The sequence below is a fragment of the Callithrix jacchus genome, chromosome 13 (genome assembly GCF_049354715.1).
Source record: "Callithrix jacchus isolate 240 chromosome 13, calJac240_pri, whole genome shotgun sequence".
Classification (NCBI taxonomy): domain Eukaryota; kingdom Metazoa; phylum Chordata; class Mammalia; order Primates; family Cebidae; genus Callithrix; species Callithrix jacchus.
The window spans coordinates 10,521,115-10,544,784 of NC_133514.1; the positions used below are offsets into that span (position 1 = coordinate 10,521,115).

Consider the following 23,670-nt stretch of genomic DNA (forward strand, 5'->3'; position numbering starts at 1 on the left):
AAGGAGTCAGGAGGGCTGCATGGAGGTGGTGGCATGGAACATGAACTTTGAAGGATAAGCGGGAAGTTGTGAATGGAAATCACTTCACCAGAAAGAGTCTGGAGAGGGGGACAAAAGGGCCAAGTTCAAGAAAATGCTGGGGCTAGGGATGGGGGCAGGGCAATGGGGAAGGTTTCTGGGGTCAGCCACGGAGGATGTGGTGGGCAGAGGAGGGAGGGATGTGGTGGGACTCCTGCAGGGACAGGGGACGGCGTCCTGGAGCCTCACCCCTTCAGGACCTGTAGCTTCTCCCCCTTCAGCATCTGCAGGTCCCGGTCATTCACGGCGGCATAGTCATAGAGGGCTACCGCGAAATGCTCATCTGAAAGGAACCAGGGAGAGATGACCAGGCCCCCGAGAGGGAGGGCAGGGCTGGGGCGAGCCTGTGATGGGAGCCACCTCTGGCTACCAGGAGGGGCGGTCTTCTGCTTGCCCATGCTGGAGATGACACTCTCATCCAGAACAGGCCCCCACCCCCACCCGTGACCCTGCCTGTGACCTCACCAGGACGGGCTGCCCCAAGAGCCCATCCTGTCCTCCTTTCTGGATCCATTAAGAAGCCCTATGGCCTGGGCAGGCCATGTGTGAGTTCGCTGGTGGCCAGAGGTCAGCACAGGGAGGCAGCCACTACTGGGCTGGTGGCCTCAGGCCCACACTGGGAGCCAGTGCTGGCAGTCCCTCATCTTATCCCACACCTGGTCTCAGAGGCCTGTGAGTTCCTCTTGCCCTTTTCCTCCTCTACCTCCTCCCACCTCTGTGCCCAAGAGGGGTGGTCTTGCCAGGTGGCAGCTGGAGCCCTGGCCTCCCCACTGTCTGTGCCCGAGCTCTGCCACACTGCCTGTGGCTGCCAGTGTCCCATGGACCCCCTGACTTGCTGGCAGGCCCTGGATGGAAGGGGCAAGAGGGCTCGGGAGCTTGGAGCACCATCTTCAAATGAGTACTTCTGTGACGAGGGCTCTCTGCACAGCCCTGGGAGCCACAGGACCCACCTGGTGAAGGTAACCTGGAGAGCGCTTAGCTTCTCCAGGTGAGGTGGCTCAGCTCTGTCACTGAGCTGAGGGTGTAACCTTGGGCTGGTCACTTCTCAGCAGGAAAGAGGGGGTTGGAATAGGCAACAGCGGTTCCCTGCAGTTTTAAGATCCAAGTTCTGCTCACGAGTGTGACAGATACTGAAATTTCCCGGGGAGGGAGTCGCATCTACCTGTTGTCACCCCTTCACCATTCCTGGGACAGAGTCGCACCCCATGTGCTGAATGCCTGTTGTATGTGGCGTGAGCAGGTTAATGGGTGTGACCCAGGCTGGCTGAGGCAGCCTTTCCCCATGCTGTGTGGACGTGGATGATGAGGAGGCTGCGGGAGGTCACTGTGAAAAAGGCAACCTCCTGGGAGCCCCTGAGGGCGGAGCCTCTGGCCCAGGAAGACCAAGCTCATTCCCTACGGCATCCAGCAGGCCAGCCCACCAGAGCAGAAGTGGAGTCTGGGGACCAGGTGCAGTGGCTCATGCCTGTAATCCCAGCACTTTGGGAGGCTGAGATGGGCAGATCACCTGAGATCAGGAGTTCGAGACCAGTCTGACTGACATGGTGAAACCTTGTCTCTACTAAAAACATAACAATTAGCCAGGTGTGGTTGTGTGAACCTGTAATCCCAGCTACTCGGGAGGCTGAGGCAGGAGAATCACTTGATCCCAGGAGGTGGAGGCTGCAGTGAGCTGAGATCACATAACTGCACTCCAGCCTGGGCGACAAGAGCAAGACTCTGTCTCAAAAAAGAAAAAAAAAAAAGGTGACATCTGGGGACCAGGGAGGGGGCATGGGTGGTTAGGTGATCAGCAGGTGACTGTCAAAGTGGCTGGGAGGGGGAAACAAGAAGGTGTCCTCCACGGGGCGCAGCCCAGGGCTGGAGGCAAGGGCCTGGAGCCACTGCCCATCCTCTGAATTTGGGAGTTAGACTCTTTGCAAGCTTGGGTTTGATGATGGTGTGTGTCTTCTCTGGGACCCTTATTTTTATTCTTGTTTACAGTTTGTAAAGTCTTTCATTTTCAAAAAGTCCCACCAGGCTCAGGCAAAGTAAGGAAATTCATGCTTGGTTCCTGAAGACACCCCCAAGAGGCACGGAGCCTGGGCCCCGCTCAGCTTCCCCTTTTTCTCTTCTCCAGCCCTCAAGCTGCTCCCGACTGTTTCCTGTTCAACTCCACAAGGGGAGGGGGCCGTGGAGACTCAGCTTCCCGCACCACCCTTCTTACCTTCGTCCAGGTGTTCCTCGGGCCGTGGAGGAGTAAGGTGGTTAAAGACAACCTTGGGTAGAAACCATGCATGAGTTATTCCCGTCCCTGCCGCAGGCGCAGGGCCTGAGCAGGCAGCCAGGTGATCTCCGGGGACCCATTGTGGGAGGAGAGGCAGCCGCCGGTGGGGGCTGCACAGGGAAATTCTGAACCCAGGGACCAGCACCACCCTCAGATAGACCCCCGCCCTCTGCTGCCTTCGCCCTGACTGCATGGGGGACCCCCCAGGGTAGATAAGAGGTAGCTGTGGAGAATGAGGGGAAGCCCAATCACTTGGGCTTAACATTCTGGCTCTGCCTCTAAAAGAGCAAGCTGAAAATGGGTATTTGTGGACAAGAAAAAATACTTAAGAAGCATATTTCCCCAAAACTCAGCAAACGTATTTGTAGATATATATAATGGAAAGAAACTTTTGCGTATGTGAACCAGGAATCATGTACAAGAGTGCTCCTAGCAAAAATAATAATACAGAAACAATTTTCTTTCTGTTTTGTTTTTTGTTTTGTTTGAGATGGAGTCTCGCTCTGTTGCCCAGGCTGGAGTACAGTGGCGCAATGTTGGCTCACTGCAATCTCTGCCTCCTGGTGCATGTGGCATGAGCAGGTTAATGGGTGCGACCCAGGCTGGCTGAGCCAGCCTTTCCCCATGCTGTGTGGGCATGGAGGATGAGGAGGCTGCAGGAGGTCAAAAAAAAAAATTCAAGCAATGCTCATGCCTCAGCTTCCCGAGTAGCTGGGATTACAGGTGCCCGCCACCATGCCCAGCTAATTTTTGTATTTTTAGTAGAGATGGGGTTTCACCATGTTGGCCAGGCTGATCTGCCCTCTTTGGCCTCCCAAAGTACTAGGATTACAGGTGTTAGCCATCATGCCTGGCCAATAGATAAACAATTTTAAAACGTGGAACTAACCCTCATGACAAAGAATAAACAAATTACAGTGTACTCATTCAATAAAATTAATGAGCTGCAGCCACGTGCATCAGTGTCGGTATATCACATGCATAACACGGAGCCGAAAACCCAGTCTCAGAAGCATGTGTGATGTTGGATGTAGCTGGTTTAAAGCTTACAACAGGAAAAATGAAACTAATTATTATTTAGGGGTATATACATATGTGATAATATTAAAAAGCAAAGCCTGGCTAATTTCTGTATTTTTTAGTAGAGATGGGGATTTCACCATGTGGGCCAGGCTGGTCTTGAACTCCTGACCTCAGGTGATCCACCAACCTCGGCCTCCCAAAGTGCTGGGATTACAGATGTGAGCTACCGCGCCCAGCCCAATATTCTCTTTCTCATTCCATGTTTATTGAACACTGAAGTAGCATTTTGCAAAATGCTATGTATGTATGTTTCCATTAAAAATAAGAACCCATGAATTAAAGAACACACAGAAAGGGTCTTGAAGCAGGAGCTCTGAAGAGCTAACCCTGGTGACTCTACCGAGTGGAAAAAAGGGTAATTATAGTTTCTTCCGTAATTAATATGTATCATGTGACTTTTTTAAGTTAAAAAAACTCCAGGTGCTATTACTTATTATCATAAAACTTTGGGGAATTAGTCAGTCTAAGTTCAAGTTTCCCCATTTGATCAATTATTTATTCCACAAACATCTTACTGGTTGTGTGCTGAGCCTGGCATGAAACTGGGACACAGACAAATAAGAGACCCGGGTTCATCTAGGAAGTGGAATTAGTAATCCCTGTCTGCCCATCAGGCCCCTGCTAGGATAAAGAGATGACCATGTGGGCATGAGGACAGCGCAGGGGGAGAGGGTCCAAGCGTGGCTCCCAAGTGCCCCAAGCCAAAAGGAGGTCACTGGTCAGGGAGTGGGAGGCACGCAGAGTCATCTAAAACGCACCTTCAGGTCAGGCGTAGTTGCTCATGCCTGTAATCCCAGCACTTTGGGAGACCGAGGAGTGCGGACCACCTGAGTGGGCATGGTGGCATGTGCCTGTAATTCTAGCTACTCAGGAGGCTGAGCCATGAGAGAGAATCGCTTGAACCTAGGAGGCGGAGGTTGCAGTGAGCCACGGTTGCACCACTGCACTCCAGCCTGGGCAACAGAGCAAGACTGTTTAAAAAAAATGCATCTTCAGACATGCAGTAGCCATCAAAGGGCACTAACTGCTTTATAAGGACATCAGACTGCACGACTAGGAAGATGCATTCCCCAGCAATGAGACTTTTCACTTGAAATTTCACTTTTTTTTCCTTTGGAAAGTTTTCCTCATTTAAAATGCCCATGGCATTCCAGTTAAACCTGAGAGCCTGCTCGGGAGGTGAGGACAGGAACCCTCCTGTTTCATGATGCTTATCTCAGGAGAGCGGGCACTTTGCAATGCCCACAGCAATGCCACATAGGAGCCAAGGGTCTCCAGGAGCTGCTGGGGAGAAGAAGGAGTGGCTGCAGCTAGATGCCCGAATCCTCCCTTACGACACCCTCTCCCCAAGCTGACCTTTTTAACTTCTTATTCTCTTCCCTGCTGCCCTTGAGAAATGAGCTCTGGCTAAGAATTACTGGGTGCTATCCAGGCCGGGTCCTGTGTGTGTTTTATTGCATGGCACACCTGCTTACACCGTGCAGATCGTTACATCCCTATCAGGAAGGCACTTTTGCTATACCCATTTTACAGATGTGGACATTAAGGCATAGAAGAAGTAAGTAACCTGCTCTTGGCCGGGGGTGGGGGATCACTCACCAGGGGTGGCAGTGGTGGGGGGGCCTTGTCCTGGGCGCTGGCCTTCAGGGGGCTCCATTGGCCCTTGTCCTTCTCATTGACCTGCCTTTTGCTGCTCACCATCCCCATCCTGTTTGAGGCACACAGCAGACAGAGGATATGAGAGGGCAGGGCCTCAGATCCTCTGCACAGAGGGGTTCCCCAGCCCCTTCCGGGAGGCTGGTTAGAAAGGTGGGGTGGAAGTGGGAAAGCAAAGATCTCACAGTCAGAACTCGGGTACAAGTGGGTGGGTGAGGTAAGTGTGCGCTCATCTTTTTTCAGGGGTCCATAGAGCAGAAAGCACAGCATTTAGCACACAGAAATCATCTGGCTGGAGATAACCGCCAGAGACCACTGGGGTGGATCCCGGTCCTCAGGGGACGGGAGCCTGAGCAGGAGGCCATTTGGTGTTCTAGAAAGAGCCTACCGACGTGTCTGGGCTCTCTGGGTTTAGTCTTCACACTGTCACGGGCTGTGTCACTTGGGAAAGTGACAATTTCTCTCCGGGCCCATTAGCTCTTTGGTAAACAGCAGGGGCTTTGTTAGAACATGACTAAGGCTCTCTTGCACTCAGATTTGTGGGGGACACACTATATACATTTAAGACAGACAGACAGCACAGGCGTCGGGGCCCAGCTGCCGCTCCACAGCAACATCGGGGGGGTCTCTTTAAAGGGGGGAAGTTGTGGTCAGTTTTTTTCGTTCGGTAAAGAATCTTAGGATAGCAGATGCAGGAAAGACCCTTTTGACGCCACCAACACCACCATGTTGTCACCATCCTCATTCCAGGGGTGCTACTAATACATTAAGGAGCTTGCTCAGAGTCAAACAACTGGCTGGTGCAGAGCCAGCTGGAGTCCAGTCTGACCCGAGACCCCTGCACTCCCGCACTGACATCAGCCTCTTCCCAGAGACGCAGACATCACAGAGAGGAAGCACCCAAGTCCCCACACTTGTCGGAAGGCCGTGCTGTTAGTGGTGATTTCCTCTGGATGTACGCACCCTATTTCATCAATTCGAAGACGAACCATTATCACATTTCAATGTCTCTGAAGTGGGAGGCCTCTTACAATGGAGGGTGCTTTGCAGTATAATTAGTAGCAGCATATTTTTTTCTATTTTAATGATAAATTAAATGCCAGCCTTCCTATCGGGGGTGTCTTAGATTAAATGAAACACAGTCATGTATTTCTCCCGGAGAGTTGAAAGCACCTTCCTCATGTCATTTCTCCTCAAACCCACTTTGAAAAAGAAAATGCTGTAATAATTTTTGATACAGGACGGCGAACCACAGAAGTAAAGAATTCACAAGTGTGTTTTGTAAAGTATGTCTTGCATACAGAACACACAATACTTTGCAGTTTGAAGGAATGACACTTTTTACGTACAAGAATTTCTTTATGTAAGCTCAGATCATCACCAAGTGAATTACACTACCAGGGTTACGAGTATCACTTCGGTTTTCAGAGATTTAGGGCTTCAGAAGTTTGAATAAGAGATTATGGCTGGGGTCAGTGGCTCAGACCTGTAATCCCAGATCTCTGGGAGGCTGAGGTGGACAGATCCTTGAGGTCAGGAGTTCTAGACCAGCCTGGCTAACATGGTAAAACCTTATCTCTAGTAAAAATACAAAAGTGATGGTGTAGGCCTGTAATCCCAGCTACTTGGGATGAGAGATTATGGGTTTGGCTGGGCACAGTGACTCATGCCTGTAATTCCAGCACTTTGCGAAGTTGAGATGGACAGATCACTTGAGGTCAGGAGTTGAGACCAGCCTCGCTAACACAGTGAAATCCTGTCTGTAATAAAAATACCAAAACTGGTGGCACAGGCTTGTAATCCCAGCTCATTGGGAGGCTGAGGCAAGAGAATCACCTGAACTCAGGAAGTGGAGGTTGTAGTGAGCCGAGATCATGCCGTTGCATTCCAGCCTGGGCAACAGAGTGAGACTCCCATCTCAAAAAAAAAACAGGGAGAGAGAGAGATTCTGGGTTTGTAGTTTGTATTGGGAATGGCTACTGAATTTTACCAGGTGCCCATTTAGTATCTATGAATATGACACATTTTCACCTTTAATGTAATAAATTATGTTGGTAAATTTTCTGTGATTGAAACATCCTTGCATTCCTGTAATAAAAGCTATTTGATTACAGCATATTAGTCTATTCAGCACATGGACGGATTCTTATTAGCTAATTATTTTGTTTTATTTGTTTTGAGACAGCGTCTCACTCCGTTAACTGGGCTAGAGTGCAATGGCCTAATCCTGTCTCACTGCAACCTCTGCCTCCCAGTCTAAGGTGATTCTCCCACCTCAGCCTCCCAAGTAGCCAGGATGACGGGCATGTGCTACCATGCCCTACTAATTTTGTTGTTGTTATTATTATTTTTTGGTAGAGACAGGGTTTTGCCATGTCACACAGGCTGGTCTCAAACTCCAGAGCTCAAGCTACCCGCCCACCTCAGACTCCCAAAGTGCTGAACTTACAGGTGTGAGCCATCATGCTTGGCCCTCTTTGCTTATATTTTATTTAGAATCAGAATCTGTATTCCCCAGGGAGATTTGTCTATGCGGCATTATCATTAAGCAGCACTGGCTTTGTAAGGAGTATTGAGGAGCTCTCTCTTTGCTGTCTTATGGTCTTGAGTGGTTCCATAGCATTGGGGTTATCTTCTTTACAGGCTTAATAGAACTCAGCTGTGAAGCCACCTGTGTCTGGGGCCCTTTCAAATAGTAAATCTTTAAAGACATTTCCAATTTCTTCTGTAGAAATGATCTATTCTTATTTTTCTCCTCCTTGTGCCATTTTGATGATTTATATGATTTAGAGGACATTTTTAATTTCTTCTACATTTTCTAATTTGTTGCCATAAACTTTTATGTAGTATTGTCTGTAATTATTATACTTTGTTCTCTTTTTTGATTGTGATTTTTTTCTTCTTCTTAATATAAGGTTGATGTTATTTTAATTAAAATTATAATTCATAATTGGGTAAAATCATCTGAGGCTCTATGTGACTAAATTGTTTTAACCTAGCTTTATAATTATGAAATAGAAGATTGTGATCAAAACAGCATGAAATTCAAATAACAAAAGTAGACAACAATCATCACAGCAGAATAAAAAACATACAGACTTTGGTGTATACAGGAACCACATATGTGGAAAAGATCACATTTTAACTCAGTAGAAAATTGATAGTTTATTTTAATAAGTGGTATTGGAAAAATGGCTATTTACCTTAAGGAAAATACAATTGATCCCCAACCTCACACCATATTAAAAATAAATTCTAGGTGTACTGATAAAAAAAATAAAAAGCAAAAATGTAATTAAAAGAAATGTAAGAAACTGTGTACATAACCCAGAGTTTGGAGACAACTATTAGCAAAGATAGAACAGCCAGAAGCTGAGAGAACAAAAAATGTACAAATTCATAAACATTAAAAGTATTAGATGGTATAAGAAACTGCTCATGAAGTCTTTAGATAAGCAATAGATTGGGTAAGAGATTGCAAAGCATCAGATAAACGTCTATTCAGAAGAAATACGAAGCTCATAAAATATTGACAGGAAGTATATTGTAGCATATAATCCATTCAATAGAAAAATGTGTGAAGATAAGAAACAAGAAGTTAGTGCCACACGGGTCCAAATAGTGAAGTGTTTATTATAATTATTGTTTCACTTGTTCCTTCCCACTCCATTTCTAGGATTAATCTTCTGTGACGGCTGGAATCTTTCTTTTGCTTATTGTCGAATCCAAGTTGCTAAACACACGTCCGACACAGAGTGTGGGCTTAATAAATGTTTATCAGACAAAACATGAAGTATTATTGGAAGACGCAGTCTTTTAAATTCTTTTAGAAGTCAATCTTTTAAATACTGTTAAAATAAAAAGGCACACATAGCTTTTGATTTTCAGCCCCACTCTGGACTACCTCAGATTGATAAAACGTCATTATATAGACATATATGAGGGACGAAAATGTTTGTTGTAGCAATAGCTGGAGCGACAATCCCCTCCCCCACAAAAACCCCAAATAAAAAAACGACGATGTAACTGCTCAGCAACTAAAGAACTGTTGAATAAATTCACACACTACAAATCTCTCAAATATCATACAACTACCAAAAAAATGTGCTGGAGCTTCACCAGCGATGTCAAGAGTAATTTCTATACCATGTTGTGACATGAGAAAAGCAACACCCAAAGAGGTACAGAGGGAGTCCCACATTTGCAAACACCAAATAAATAGAAAAGAAACCCGTCTTCAGGTGTGTGCATGTTTGCAGATTACACAGAGAGAGGCTGGGGAGGATGAGCATCAAGTGGTTTACTGTGGTTATTGCTAGAGGGAGGGAGAGATACAAAACAGAGGTGGAAGGGGAAAAAATCAGACTTAAAAAACTGTGTTTGCTAATGGAAAGCAGTGCCCTTAAAACATATTTTCTAAACGGTGAACACTGTTTTGTTTTGGATGATAGGACTTCATGTGACTTTGACATTCTTTCTTGTAGTTGTATATATTTCTTGAATTATTTAATACTAAGCATATATTACTGATACAAGCAGAAAAATAAAAGGAGGATGTGAGTGATTTGCCTGGCAACAGAGGGGCACAAGGCCTGGAGCCTGCAGTTCTCAACAATGACCACTAAGCAGCCAGCCGGGGCTGCCTGAGCCGCAGGCCTTTCCTGGCCTCTCAGCCTCCCTGGCTCAATCAAGGGCCAGTGGTCAGCAGCTCCTAGTGCATGCCGCAGACTTGGAATCAAACTTCCACGTCTCCCTGGGTAACCAGCCCTCTTGTCTTCCTTAGTCCAGCCAGCCATATTGCTATTGACTTTAAGCTTCCTGGCAAAAACCTGTGTCCACTGAAACAACATAATTGAACACTGATTGTTTAATTTATTGAACAAAGAACTGGAGAGAAAGTAAACTTCCTAAAATTAAATGACCCCTACTTACACTTCTATGTCCTGCGACTCCTTAGCAGTGTGTGTGCAAGTGATTTCGCATGGCTCTCATGAGTTCCTGGGGTCTCTATGGGTCCCCCTACTCCACTGGCTCTGACCAGAGACCTGGCTTACTCAGGAGCCCATGTGACAACAAGGGCTGTCACTGGTGCTCTGGCTGCACCCAGCAGTTTCAGGTCAGGTGGAGCCAGGAAGTGCAGAAGTCCAGACAGAGGCAAAAGGCAGCACACACCGGCCAGGGACCCAGGTGGCTTTGCTGCACTGGAGGGAGGGTGTGAATCTGTGTACGTTTGTGAGAGAGTGGGAGAGGAAGCACACACACTTATGTGCACCTGTGTGTGCGTGTGAGAGCATGCGTGTGAATATACCCATGTGTATGCGCTTGAAGATGTATGTTTGTATATATGTGTGTGTACTTGTGTATTTGTGCACGTGTATATGCATGTGCGAGACAGCATGCCTGTGCACGGTGTGTGTGTGTGGGGATGGTGAGGGGAGTTGCAGGAGGAGGGGAAGGGGAGTTGTTTATTTCTTTGAAACCAATTCGGCCCTCTGTACACTTTCACCGACCAGTGTTTGCCTGGGGAGGTGCTCAAAGCCTGACACACAGCTTCAGTCAAACAAGGGGTGTGGTGGAGCCAACAACTGAAAACAGAAAAACTAGAAACCCCTTATTGCCCTTGACTGCATGTCATGGCTGAAAAGCACTTGACAGATAATGGGGTTTTTTTTTAATATTAATGACAGCCTCCATAAATTGGTTACAATTATCCTCATTTTACCACTGAAGGAGAGGCGAGGTGGCTTGCTAAGGTCATGCTGAAGGTGGCAGAGCTGGCAGCTGGAGGGTGTTGCTGTCTCCAGGGCTGCTGGAGCCCTCTGCACAAAACAGGTACACGTGTAGCCCTGCCTGAGGCTCTGTGTCCCTTCTGTGGGGGACAGTTCAGATTCCCTGTCCCCCACCATGGCAAAATAGTTTTGCTATTTCGTACCTGGAAACCTTGCCACGTTATGTGCTGGAAGCTTGGCCTTTCTGACTTAACTTGCCAGACATAGATGGGCAGTATCCAGGTAGAAGAGGAAAACCTACTGGCAAAGCTGGGGCTCAGCCTGGGTGTTGCAAACACAGTGCCACGCCAGCTGCCCACGTGAGATCCCACGTGGAGCGTCTCACCAACGTCCAGGATTCCAAGTCTTCCCAGTACAAACTGCCAGTGCTACACCCAACTTGTAAATAAAGTACAGTGATCGGCCTGTGGCTCTGAATTAAAGAATTTGAGTTAAAATTCATGTTTCGTGTCTCAACTCAGGATAAACTACTGAGATGAGGCTTCCTCAGCTTTTCCCCAGTACTGACCCCTCCACGTATGGACCTGAAACTAACTGCCCGGTGACGTCTCTCAGCACCTAGGTTCTTCTGTTTATCCAGCCACAAACATTCAGTTGCTGTCAACCAGGAACCATGTTGGGTACAGCGGAAGGTTCCGGCATGAAACAAGGATGGAGCCTGTTCTCATGGGAAAATAAGGAGGTAAGGCATGCACCCAATTCCAGCAGTTCAGAGTGGACACAATTATGCAGCAAAAAGAAGCCCGAGTAAAGTGTTTTGTGAGCTCAGCAAAAAGAAATTACTTCCACCTGGGAGAAAACCCTGGTCAGACCTGAGAAGAATGGCTACTATATATATTTTTTATAATATATATATATTTTTATATTAAAACTATTTTTTATGAAACATTCCAAAATACACTAAAGTCAAGAATATTGGCCAGGTGCAGTGGCTCATGCCTGTAATCTCAGAACTTCGGGAGGCTAAGGTGGGCAGATCATATGAGGTCAGGGGTTCGAGACCAGCCTGGCCAACATGGTGAAACGTCATCTCTACTAAAAATACAAAAATTTGGTAGTGCCGCGACCTGGGTACCCCTGTGAACATGGCGCTGCGAGCATCACGGAGCATGCGGGCCGTGCTCTGCACCCTGCGCGCGGTCCCTTCACCCGCCGCGTCCCGCCCGCCGAGGCCCTGGCAGCTGGGGGCAGGCACTGTCTGGAAGCTGCGCACAGGACCCGCTCTGCTTTCGCATAAATTCACAGAGAAACACGAATGGATAACGACAGAAAATGGTATTGGAACAGTGGGAATCAGCAATTTTGCACAGGAAGCGTTGGGAGATGTTGTTTACCGTAGTCTGCCTGAAGGTGGGACAAAGTTGAATAAACAAGATGAATTTGGTGCTTTGGAAAGTGTGAAAGTTGCTAGTGAACGTTATTCTCCTTTATCAGAAGAAGTCACTGAAATTAACGAAGCTCTTGCAGAAAATCCAGGACTTGTAAACAAATCTTGTTATGAAGATAGTTGGCTGATCAAGACAACACTGAGTAACCCTTCAGAACTAGATGAACTTGTGAGTGAAGAAGCGTATGAGAAATACGTAAAGTCTATTGAGGAGTGAAAATGCAACCGCTAAATAAACCAGAATGATTGAACGCAGCCCAGCAGAGTGGTCTGAAATTAGTGGTGGGTACAAGACTTAGAACAGCCACTTTTAGCATTACTGACGGGAAAAAAACTACAGTTCACCCTGCTAATGAAAGACAGTGCCCTTTAACTTTCCAATGATTATACATAAACATAATACGTGTCTTTTTCACAATATCCTGTGATTTTTAGACTAGGCTTTAGTACTCAGAATTCATGAAACTAACCATGTTAAAAACTAGTTATAAAAATTACATGATTCAGAGATAACGTTGTTATTCTTAAGCCTTATGTGATATTGTAACTTGTGTACATCCATACGTGGATTTGGGGTGAAATACTTAATGATCTGTCCACTGGAAATAACTGGGAGTGAAGGAGTTTTTGTTCCTTGTATAGTATCAGATGAAGAACAACGCTATCTTAATTTTGTAATGCACCACATTTGCTGGTGCTATTTTTATACAGTGAAACAACAGCTTTGCAGCAAAATAAAATACTTCTTCATTCATCAAAAAAAGAAAAATACAAAAATTAGCCAGGCATGGTGGTGTGTGCCTGTAATCCCAGCTACTCGGGAAGTTGAGGTGGGAGAATCGCTTGAACCCAGGAGGTGGAGGTTGCAGTGAGCCAAGATCACGCCACTGCCCTCCAGCCTGGGTGATAGAGTGAGACTCTGTCTCAAAACAAACAAAAATGAAACAAAACAAAAAAAAACCCGTCTTCCACACTTATCACCAGATTCAATAACTAAATTTAAAATTGTTTTCTGGGTTGAAGTATTTTATATTGTATCATCATCTTGTTTTCTCTAAATGAATGAAACTTTGAAATGACAAGAAACCAATGTAGTGGAGCAAGCCATTTCAACCCCCTGTATTTTGCATTTGTTTCTAAAGCAGGGAGCCATTTGCTCACATAATCCCAATGTCATTTTATCACATCGGATAAAACTAGCAATATTTCCACAGTATCCTCTAACCATCTCGCCACTGAACCCAATTCAAAATCACATTTTAACAGCCGTCTCAAAAATAGCTTCTTGCTTAGTTTGTCCTACTCAGGATTCAAACAAGGTTCATACATAACTCAACCTCTAGGTTTCCTTTAAACAGGAGGCCCTTCTGCTCTGACTTTGGTTAGTTTCAAGCCACTGATTTGTAAAAGCCAGTCCTATAGGATGTTCTGCATTTTGGATTTTGCTTCCTTGTGATGGTTCATCACTTGCTCTTCCCTCTCATATTTCTTATACACAGAGTTACCTCTGTAGGCTCCGTTAGATGCAAGCTCATCCCCTCTTGGTAGAGATGCTGTTGAGGGGTGATCTGTGCTTCACGTGGTATCCTATCAGGAGGCTCGTGTGGCTACCTGCACTATTGTTGTGTTGTGATGCTAACACAGGTCCAGGCTCAAGCACTCCCACTCCACCACTGACAAGTTTCTCACCAACACTGAAAAGTTCCATTAGGGGTTACAAAATGGGCGTGCTCTAATTCCATCACTCCCTCCACATTTGTTAGTTGGGATTTAAAAGAGCAAAGGATGAGAAACCGGGAACACCAAAAAACAACAACAACAAACAACAACAAACAAACAAACAGGCATACTCCCACCAGCAGGGTTGGATAGTACTTGAGAAATAGGTGTTTTCCCAAAGACATGAAGGTGGAAGACAGATTCGGAAACAAAGCTTTTCCATTGCTGGATTGTAGCCTGTGTGCTAGAATCATTCACAGTTAGTGCCTTGTACAATGCCTTTTTCCCCCTCCCTCCCTCCCTTCCCTCTCTCACTTCCTTTTTTTTTTTTTTTTTTTTTTTTTTTGGAGGCAGAGTCTTGCTCTGTTGGCCAGACTGAAGTGGAAATGGCACAATCTTGGGTCACTGCAGCCTTCAACTCCCAGGTTCGAACAATTCCCCTGCCTCAGCCTCCCAAGTAGCTCACTACAGGCGTACACCATCATGCCCGGTTATTTCTTTCTCTCTCTCTCTCCTTCCTTCATTCCCTTCCTTCCTTTCCTCTTTCCTTCCTTCCTTTCCTCTTTCTTTCCTTCCTTCCTTTCTTCCTTCTCTTTTTCTTTCTTTCTTTCTGTCTGTTTTTCTGTCTTTGTCACCCAGGCTGGATTGCAGTGGCATGATCATGGCTCACTGCAGCCTTTAACTCCTGGGCTCAAGTGCTCTCCCATCTCAATGTCCTGAGTAGCTAGGACCACAGGTACCTGCTATCATGCCTGGCTAGTTTTTTAAACAATTTTGTGTAGAGATGGGGTTTCCTCATGTTGCCAAGGCTGGTCTCGAAAGCCTGGGCTCAAGCAATCCTCCCGCTTCAGCCTCCCGAAGTGCTGAGATGGATACAGGTGTGAGCCGCCCCATCTGGCCTCCTTGAACAATACTTTTTAAATGCCAGCAGTGTTTTCCCAGCACAGCACAGAGCCTGATGGTGAGATGCTGCTCTGTAACACCTGGCTGGCTGTGGAAGGGCCTTGGGCATGTGTGGCCCCTGCAAAGGGGTGACCTAGCAATGCCAACATGTGAATTGTATGCATTTCAGCACAGTTAGGAGAAGAAATCTATGGGACCATTTAAGTTTTTTAAAGTAAAAAGATGTGCTGTGGAAGTTCACCTCCCCCCGCTGTTGTGGTAAAGCTGACAGAAGAGATTTTCAGGTGGTAAAAAGTTTGAGGGTGCTGAGCAGACCTTCAGGAAGGAAGGGAGAATGCATTTTTAGAAAGCTGTGTTAGGTCAGAGGAAGGCACTTGTTTACTGAACGACCTACATTTGATTCTGCTAACCGGGAACCTGGGGATTCATTAAGTAATTCTGGGGACAGATAACATTCCTTTATGTGAGCAAAATTCCTTCAGTGGGAACACCGTGAAAATGTATATTTTAACAAACCCTCACAGTAGTGATTTTTAAAATATGTTAGCGATATGCCCGAATGTCAATACAACTACCATTATGTCCTGCACTGATGAGATGATGGGCCTTAACCTATTTTTCAATTTTTAATTTTTTGCATTGTTTGCATTTTTAAAAATTAAATGAAAAATCAAATCATGGGGTTCATTACTTCCTAATGGAGTCAGTTGTGATTCTTTGGCGCAATAGTTCTGAACCAAGTTTGCATTTTAACCAGTGGGGAGTTTGCTGACTTCTGGCCCTGGCCCCAGCAGTGCTGGTATCTGCATTTTTAAGAAATGCCCCAGATGATGCTGATGCAGGCAGATCACAAACCCCACTTCACAGAGACCCTTTCTCCAATTGGCCGAGCTTCTGGAGCACGGCCTGTGACAAGGATTGAAAGGCAGGCCCACCAACACGGGGCGCTACCTCCTCTGAGTCTCCCAAAAATCCACCTGCAGTTTTCCTGCCGGTGATCCTCTTGTCTCTCCATGAAATCCATTATTTCTGTCCTCCATACAAACATTTGTTACATATTAGTGTATTTTTGCATAGTTTTTTGACAGAGGGAAATAACTTCCCTTTTTTATAATAACTCACACCTCTGTGGTACTTTCTGTAAGCTAGACAGATCCTCCTCCTCCTTCCTCCTCCTCCTCCTCCTCCTCCTCCTTCCTCCTCCTCCTCCTCCTTCTTCCTCCTTCTCCTCCTCCTCCTCCTTCCTCCTTCTCCTCCTCCTCCTCCTTCCTCCTTCTCCTCCTCCTCCTCCTTCTTCCTCCTTGTCTTCCTCCTCCTCGTCTGACAGGGAAGAAACTGAAGCATGGAACAGAGATTTGAGCCATGTCTCTGACTTCAAAGCCGTGATCTTTCCCACGGAGGGTCACAGATGTCCTCCCCAGATGCACATCTGGTCACGACTTGAACTTCTCTTAAAAGGCTCTAGCATCATTCAGTCCTTTGGAGTTGCTTCTCCAGTGTTTACTCAGCAGAACCAGAGATGGAGCGTGTAAAAAGGGAGCACACACAGAGAAGCACCTCCATCGGGTTTGAGGGTGCAGGAGAACATTTGGACTGAAAATGCTGGTTCTCTTTTATGCTTTCAAACATGAGATTGGAAAATGTTAAAGAAAGAAAAAGAAAATAAAAAGGTCTGAGGCCTTTAACATGCTCGGATTGATTGTAATTACTGAATGGATCTAGAGACATGGATGTCCTGCTGGAGAGGCAGAGATTTAAAATTAACTTACTAACACTGTTGCAGGATTTGCTCATCACATGAAAACATGAAGAGTGATGGGCCGGCACAGTGCTTAGAACACCTTCTGACTCAAGGTTGGGTGTTATACCACGTGCTTTTCATGTATTATATGTAGCCCTGACAACAGACATATGCCTTCCCATTTTACAGATGAAGAAACTCAGGCTCCTTGAGGGTTGAGGACTTGATCAAGGTACAGTAAGTCACAGAACTGTTACTCGAAAACCAATTTTATCCACAGGTAACTTAACAATGTGCCACAACCAAGTCTGACACTCTCTAAAGAAACACAATAATATTCAGCACCCACTACTCATATTCAGCGTTCACAGTGCATGTCATCCAATAAAAGTTGCCAGGCATGCAAAGAAACAGAAAAACATGACTCCCATCCAGGAGAAAAGTTAATTGATGGGAACATAAGCAGAAATTGCACACATTTTTTAGTTAGTGGACTACAGCCTTAAAAAGGAAATGACAAATTCTATAAACTGGTTCAAATGAAGAACTGAAAGCAATAAGACAATGAAAAGAGAAAACGAAGACAGAAAAAAAATTAAGTGGGTCTGCTAGAGATGGAAAATACAACATCTGAAATTAAGAAAAAAGAGAGACCAAAAGTAGTGGCTCATGCCTGTAATCCGAGCCCTTTGGGATGTCGAGGCAGGAGGATCACTTGACCTCAGGAGTTCAAGACTAGCCTGGCTAACATAGTGAAAGCCTGTCTCTACTCAAAATACAAAAAGATTAGCTGGGCATGGTGGTGAGCACCTGTGATCCCAGCTACTAGGCAGCCTGAAGCAGGAGAATTGCTTGAACCCAGGAGGCAGAGGATGCATTGAGCCGAGACCACGCCACTGCACTCTAGCCTGGACAACAGAGTGAGATTCTGTCTCACATAAATAGATATTTAACATTTTATAAAAGGAAAAAGAACATGGCCAGGTGCAGTGGCTCATGCCTATAATCCCAGCACTTTGGAAGGCCAAAGTAGATGGATTACTTGAGGTCAAGAGTTTGAGACTAGCCTGGCCAACATGGTGAAACTCCATCTCTACTAAAAATGCAAAAATTAGCTTAGTGTGGTGGTGGGCACGTTAATCTCAGCTACTCAGGAGGCTCAGGCAGGAGAATCACTTGAACTCGAGAGGCAGAGGTTACAGTGAGCAAAGATCATGCCACTGCACTCCAGCCTGGGCAACAGGGCGAGGCACTGTCTCAAAAAAACCAAAAAACAAAAAACAAAAAAACAACTTTAGATGGGATAAATAGTACATTAAGCACTGCGCAAGGAAGGTCAGTGAGCTTGGAGTCAGAGCAATTGAAACCACCCACAGTGAAGAAAAAGGTGAACAGCAACAACAGAGCATCAGTGAGTGGGGAAAAATTAGCACGTGGTCAAAAACATGTAATTGGGCTACCAGAAAGACTATGAAAATAAAGCTTAAAGAAACCAAAAATGGAAACTACAAATTTGGTGAAAACTATAGACCTGAAGATTCAAGAATATCAACCACAAGTATGACGAAAACCACACCAAGGTACATTATAATCATATCACAGAAAACCAATGACAAATAAAAACAATTGTAAAAGCTGCTTTAAAGAGGTACATTATAGTTTTAGAAGAAAACATAGAAGGAAATCTTTGTGCCCCTGGGGTGACAAAGGATATAAAGAATATGGGTAATAAGATTGCAAATATGATCTTCTATTCCCTTAGAAGAGATCATTCCCTTAGAATAGATTATAAACTACAAAAGAAAAATTGATAAATTAGACTTTTCAAAGTTAAGAACTTCTGCACTTTAAAAAAAAATTAAGAAAAGAAATAGCTAAACCAGAGACTGGCAGAACATTTTTGAAAAACGGGTATCTGATATGAGACTATATAATTAACTTATCAACTCTATATATGAAGCCAAAAATTCAAGTAAACAGACAGTTAAACATAGAAGACGGCTGAGTGGGAAACAAACACATGAACAGGTGTTTGGTATCATCAGTCATTAGGGAAATGGTAACTAAAACCACAGTGAAATGCCACCACACAACCACCCAGATGCTAAAGTTAGATGAATGATCATACCAAGTGTTGGCAAGGATATGGAGAAACTGGAATGCACTCGACGCTGATGGTAAGGTGAAACGAAACAACGACTTTAGGAAATAGTTTGGGAGCTTCTTATCCTGTGACCAAGAGATTTCACTTCTTGTTGCTTATCAAAGAGAAATGAAAACATATGACCACAGAAAGACTTGACATATATGTTCTTAGCATTGTTACTCATATTAACTAGCTCCCAGGTGGAAACAACCAAAATATTCAGTAACTGGAATAATCTTTTTATGACATTTTGCTTAAAGTATTGCTGATTCTTTTTGTTTTGCTTTTCAGAGTCAAGAAAACTTCTATTGAGCTATTTACAACTTTAACAATTAAGCAAAATATACTCCTGTAAACAAAATTTAGAGCATATTTCTTTCTCTCTGCCTGACTTCTCCAGAATTTGGAAACTATTTGTGAGTATTTTTAACATATTGGAATATAGTTATTTGAGTAAGTTCAATAGGAATTGGTTTTCTTTTGTAGCAAGACATAATTGGAGACCCTGGTTATTTCACCAAAGCTTTGACTAGGACAACATGTTTTTAGACTGATTTAGAAATGGAGGTTGACCTTTGAACTGATGAAAGCCCCTTGGAGAAACTAGCCTCATACCTTGTCCTGTTAAGGATTCCTGACCTATGGCAAATAAAGAATATCACTTTCTGACAGGCCCAGGAACTCCAACATACACTTCTTGGGACCCCAAGAAGAAAGGAATTCACCAAATTCATACAACTATCTGCAGGCATAACTAAACCCTTGGCTGGGCTCAAGAGGCTTTTAAAAGTTCTAATCTGAGATTCCTTATGAAAAAAAATTCCAACAAAGACAGTTAGAAAAAAAAAAGCCTATATGGCCAATAATTATTCTTGCTGCACTTTATGTAAATGTTTAGGCAAAGTATAATAAGGCAAACTTATTTTGCAAATGAATGGTTCTTGTCTTTAATAAAAATAAACTGTAGAGAGAAAATTATGTTTCAAAACAGCTACAGCATGCCTATTATTAGATTCCAGCCTCATCCACTGTGTTTGAGTCTCTGCTGACGACTCCATATTTGATTGGTTTCCAGGGTCATTCACCTAGATTTTGTAAGGGTTCGGGTCAGTTCCACTGACTTCAGGAGTTCGGGAACTCCTGAAACTAGCACTTTGGAAACCGATCCTGCAAAACTGTAACTGAGGCGGTGAAAGAGACTGTGAAAAGAGACAGTGAAAGAGACTAACCTAACCAACTCCATCTTGCTTCTAATGTCCCAGCTGTACTTGTTCATTCCCAGGCACAGGCTGAACCAACTTTGAGAGGAACTTAGTTTATAATTTGTGGTTTAAAACAAAGACGATAACAACCCATTCCCAAAAGAAACCTCCTTCTTTCCTGGGAACTAGACTGCCTTTGTAGGACTAACAAATTAGCCACAGGATTAGAAATTTATGATTTGGGAGTTATGCAGCTGGAGGCTACAGGATTCTGATCCTCTCACCAACCTGCTCCTCAGAGCAGTGCTTGAGATATTTTGCAGACCCCGTCCTTGATGGATCAGCTGGCACTACCCAGTTGGATAAACTGGCTCATCTGATCTGTGGCCCCCACCCGGGAACTGACACATTGCAGGAAGACAGCTTTGACTCCCTAGGATTTTATCTCTGACCCAACCAGTCAGCACTTTAGACTCACTGGCTTCCTCTACCCACCAAATTATCCTTAAAAATTCTGATCCCCAAAAGCTTTGGAGGCTGATTTGAGTAAGAATAAAACTCCAGTCTCCCACACAGTAATTCTCTGTGTGAATTACTCTTTCTCTATTGCAATTCCCCTGTCTTGATAAATTGGCTCTGTCTAGGCAGGGGGCAAGGTGAACCCACTGGGTGATTTACACTTTCACTCTTTACGTTAGAGCTAATTATTATTATTATTTTAAATTTTAAGTTCTGGGGTACATGTACAGAATGTGCAGCGTTGTTAAATAGGTAAATGTGTGCCATGGTGGCTTGCTGCACCTATCGGCCCATCACTTAGGTATTAAGCCCAGCATGCATCAGCTGTTTTTCCTGTTGCTCTTCTTCCGCCTCCCCAACAGGCCCCAGTGTGTGTTATTCCCCTCCCTGTGTCCATGTCTTCTCATCATTCAGCTCCTACTTATAAGTAAGAACATACAGTGTATGGTTCTCTGTTCCTGTGTTAGTTTGCTGGGGATAATGGCTTCTACCTCCATCCACATTCCTGCAAAGGACACACTCTCATTCCTTTCTATGGCTCATTATTTTTCTTCATTGAAGTTCTGCATTAAAGCTGTGGATAAGAGCACTAATGTTTCTGCTCTACACATCTTGGACCCCTCCAACCAGTTACCTGTAAATACATACAGACAGTTGCAAGTTGCTTCCACTCTTTTTGCCCTGAGGGCAACCCCTCCCCCAATTATACCCCTGTCAGCAGCCATTAACCTTTTCCTATCTCCATAGCTCACACATACCTCAGGATTGAGGTATGCTGAAGCCCAAGTGTGTGTGAGGGGGATTGAAATCACCTTTGCAAAATTATGACAGCAAGAGAATCTGACATGGCTGACTATCTTGCTTCTGACCTCCAAGCTCTCCTTGGTCATTTCTGGACATAGGCCAAAGTAACTTTGGAAGAAGTTTAGTTTATAGTTTAACTTAGAAGCAAGGATGATCATCAGGTGCTGCGGCTCACATCCATAATCCCAGCACTTCTGGAGAACAAAGTGATCACTTGAGCTCAGGAGTTTGAGACCAGCCTGGACAACATAGCAAGACCCCATCTCTACACAAAGTACAAAAATCAGCTGGGCATGGTGGCATGTGCTTGGGGGCCTGAGGTGGGAGGATCACCTGAGCCTGGGAGGCAGAGATTGCAGTGAGCTGAGATTATGCCACTGCCCTCCAGCCTGGGTAATAGAGTAAGACTCTGTCTCAAAGAAAAAGCAAGGATAATAATAGTTTCAACCTAAAACTAACTCCGTTCTTGCTCAGGGACCAAAAATCACTCTTGTAAGACTAATGAAAGGCCACAAGAATAGGATTATGAAGGGATCTGGATTCTGCTATAATGTAGACACAGTTTCTAAAATGTAGGCATGGTTTCTGTAGTCCCTTACTGCTCAGGAGTCGTGGCCAGGGGTCACAAGATTTTTTACTTCCCCGGTTGCTCCTGTAGATAACATCACTATTGTAGAACCTAAGACTGGTCTTTCAAAAATTTTTTTTACCCTTAGACTTGTGCATTCTGGTGACTGATGGACCCAACCCAAACTCATGACTCAACTGGTCCTGTGGCTCCACCCAAAGCAGGACTCGCTCATGAGGGCCATTTTCCACACCCCTATGATTTCATTTATAAGCAATCAACAGCATCCCTTCTCTATTCCCCTGCCCACCAAATTGTCCATAAAAGTCCTGACCTTCACGCCTTTGGGGAGGCTGATTTGAGTGACAGCTCCAGTTCTCCCATGTGGGCTAGGCTTGTGTCAATTAAACTCTTTCTCTACTGAAAAATGAAAAATTCTAGATAAGGCAAAGCTATGGTTCTAGAAAGCAGATCAGTGGTTGGAGGTAGCAAAAGGGGTATGAACGAATGGGGCTAAAGGAAACTTTTTGGGGTGGTGGAAATGTTTTCCATTTTGATTGTGGTAGATTTTATATGAGTGTTTATATTACCAAAAATGCATACTTGGGCCCCAAATGGGTGAATTTTATGGAATGTTATTTACACATCCTTAGAATTGACTTTTTAAAAAGAACATTTGCAAGTCATTGAAGGGTGTTGAGTTTTGTATAGCCTTTGGCGTATTGAGTTTTGTAAGCTGGAAGAAAAAGCGTATTCCTGTCTAGACATCCACATTAAGCCTTAAAACCAATGAATGGCCCCTTTGCAAACATGCACACGCAGGGAAAATACAGGACATTAGGCCGTCCTCTAGCAAAGCAATGATAAAGCGTTTAAGAAAGAGAATAGCATGAGGTATAACAAATAAGGAGAGCTGATTTTGACCCCCAAGCCCATAAGAGAAAACAAAAGAGCCTTCATAAAACCTTGATATCGGGGAAATTCTCCCTAAATGGCAAATTTTAATGACATAATATCAGATGGCCTTCTCTATGTATCCAATTATCCTACTCGATTCTACAGAACAAAATTTACATAGTTATATTATTGTAATGCCTGATTTTCAATTGAAAAAGTTTTGAATATTAACCTATTGATGAAACACAGTAAAATTATATAAGAACTGAACAGGACAGAATATATATAAATATATATATTCACAAATCCACACACACACACACATATGTATATATATTTGAGACAGAGTCTCGCTCTCTCACCCAAGCTGGAGTGCAGTGGCACAATCTCGGCTGCAACCTCTGCCTTCTGGGTTCATGTAATCCCCGTGCCTCAGCCTCCCTCCACAGTACGTTTTGCTACTACAGGCATGCACCAGGACACCCAGATAATTTTGTGTTTTTATTAGAGATGGGACTTCACCAGGCTGCCCAGGCTAGTCTTGAACTTCTGATTTCAGGTGACCTACCCGCCTTGGCCTCCCAAAATGCTGAGATTACAGGTGTGAGCCACCTTGCTGGCCAGAATATAAATTTGATAAGCCTTAATATGTAAAAATAATAGTATAACAAAAAATAAGATGTGATGTTGAAAGCAGTGGTGGCGGGCAGGTGTCAACTTTTACATACTGTCTATAGCTAATGAGTTGAAATGTAAACATTTAAGGATAAGGAATAACTGATAAAAATCCAGGAAGTGGAGAGGGGAGTGCGCAGGTGATAGCCAGGTAGGAAAGAGATAGCACGATGAGGTGTGTTCTGCTTCTGTTGGTGTATTTAGCCAGAGATATCGACATTAGTATTTCTTGAAGTT

General features: G+C 44.6%; 1 protein-coding gene and 1 pseudogene across 1 annotated transcript in view; one reads left to right on the forward strand and one right to left on the reverse strand.

Moving 5' to 3' along the window:
* Window positions 1-23,670, reverse strand: part of BLK (BLK proto-oncogene, Src family tyrosine kinase) — an 80,802-nt gene that overhangs the window by 22,882 nt on the left and 34,250 nt on the right. Inside the window, exons 2-4 of the mRNA XM_035269856.3 lie at window positions 5,027-5,135; window positions 2,285-2,336; window positions 268-361 (exon numbers count right to left, since the gene is read on the reverse strand). Of these exons, the coding sequence (XP_035125747.3) occupies window positions 268-361; window positions 2,285-2,336; window positions 5,027-5,134 (254 nt within the window). The 5' untranslated portion in view covers window position 5,135. The remainder of the gene's footprint in view (window positions 1-267; window positions 362-2,284; window positions 2,337-5,026; window positions 5,136-23,670) is intronic.
* LOC100412531 (glycine cleavage system protein H (aminomethyl carrier) pseudogene) lies at window positions 11,958-12,476 on the forward strand (annotated as a pseudogene).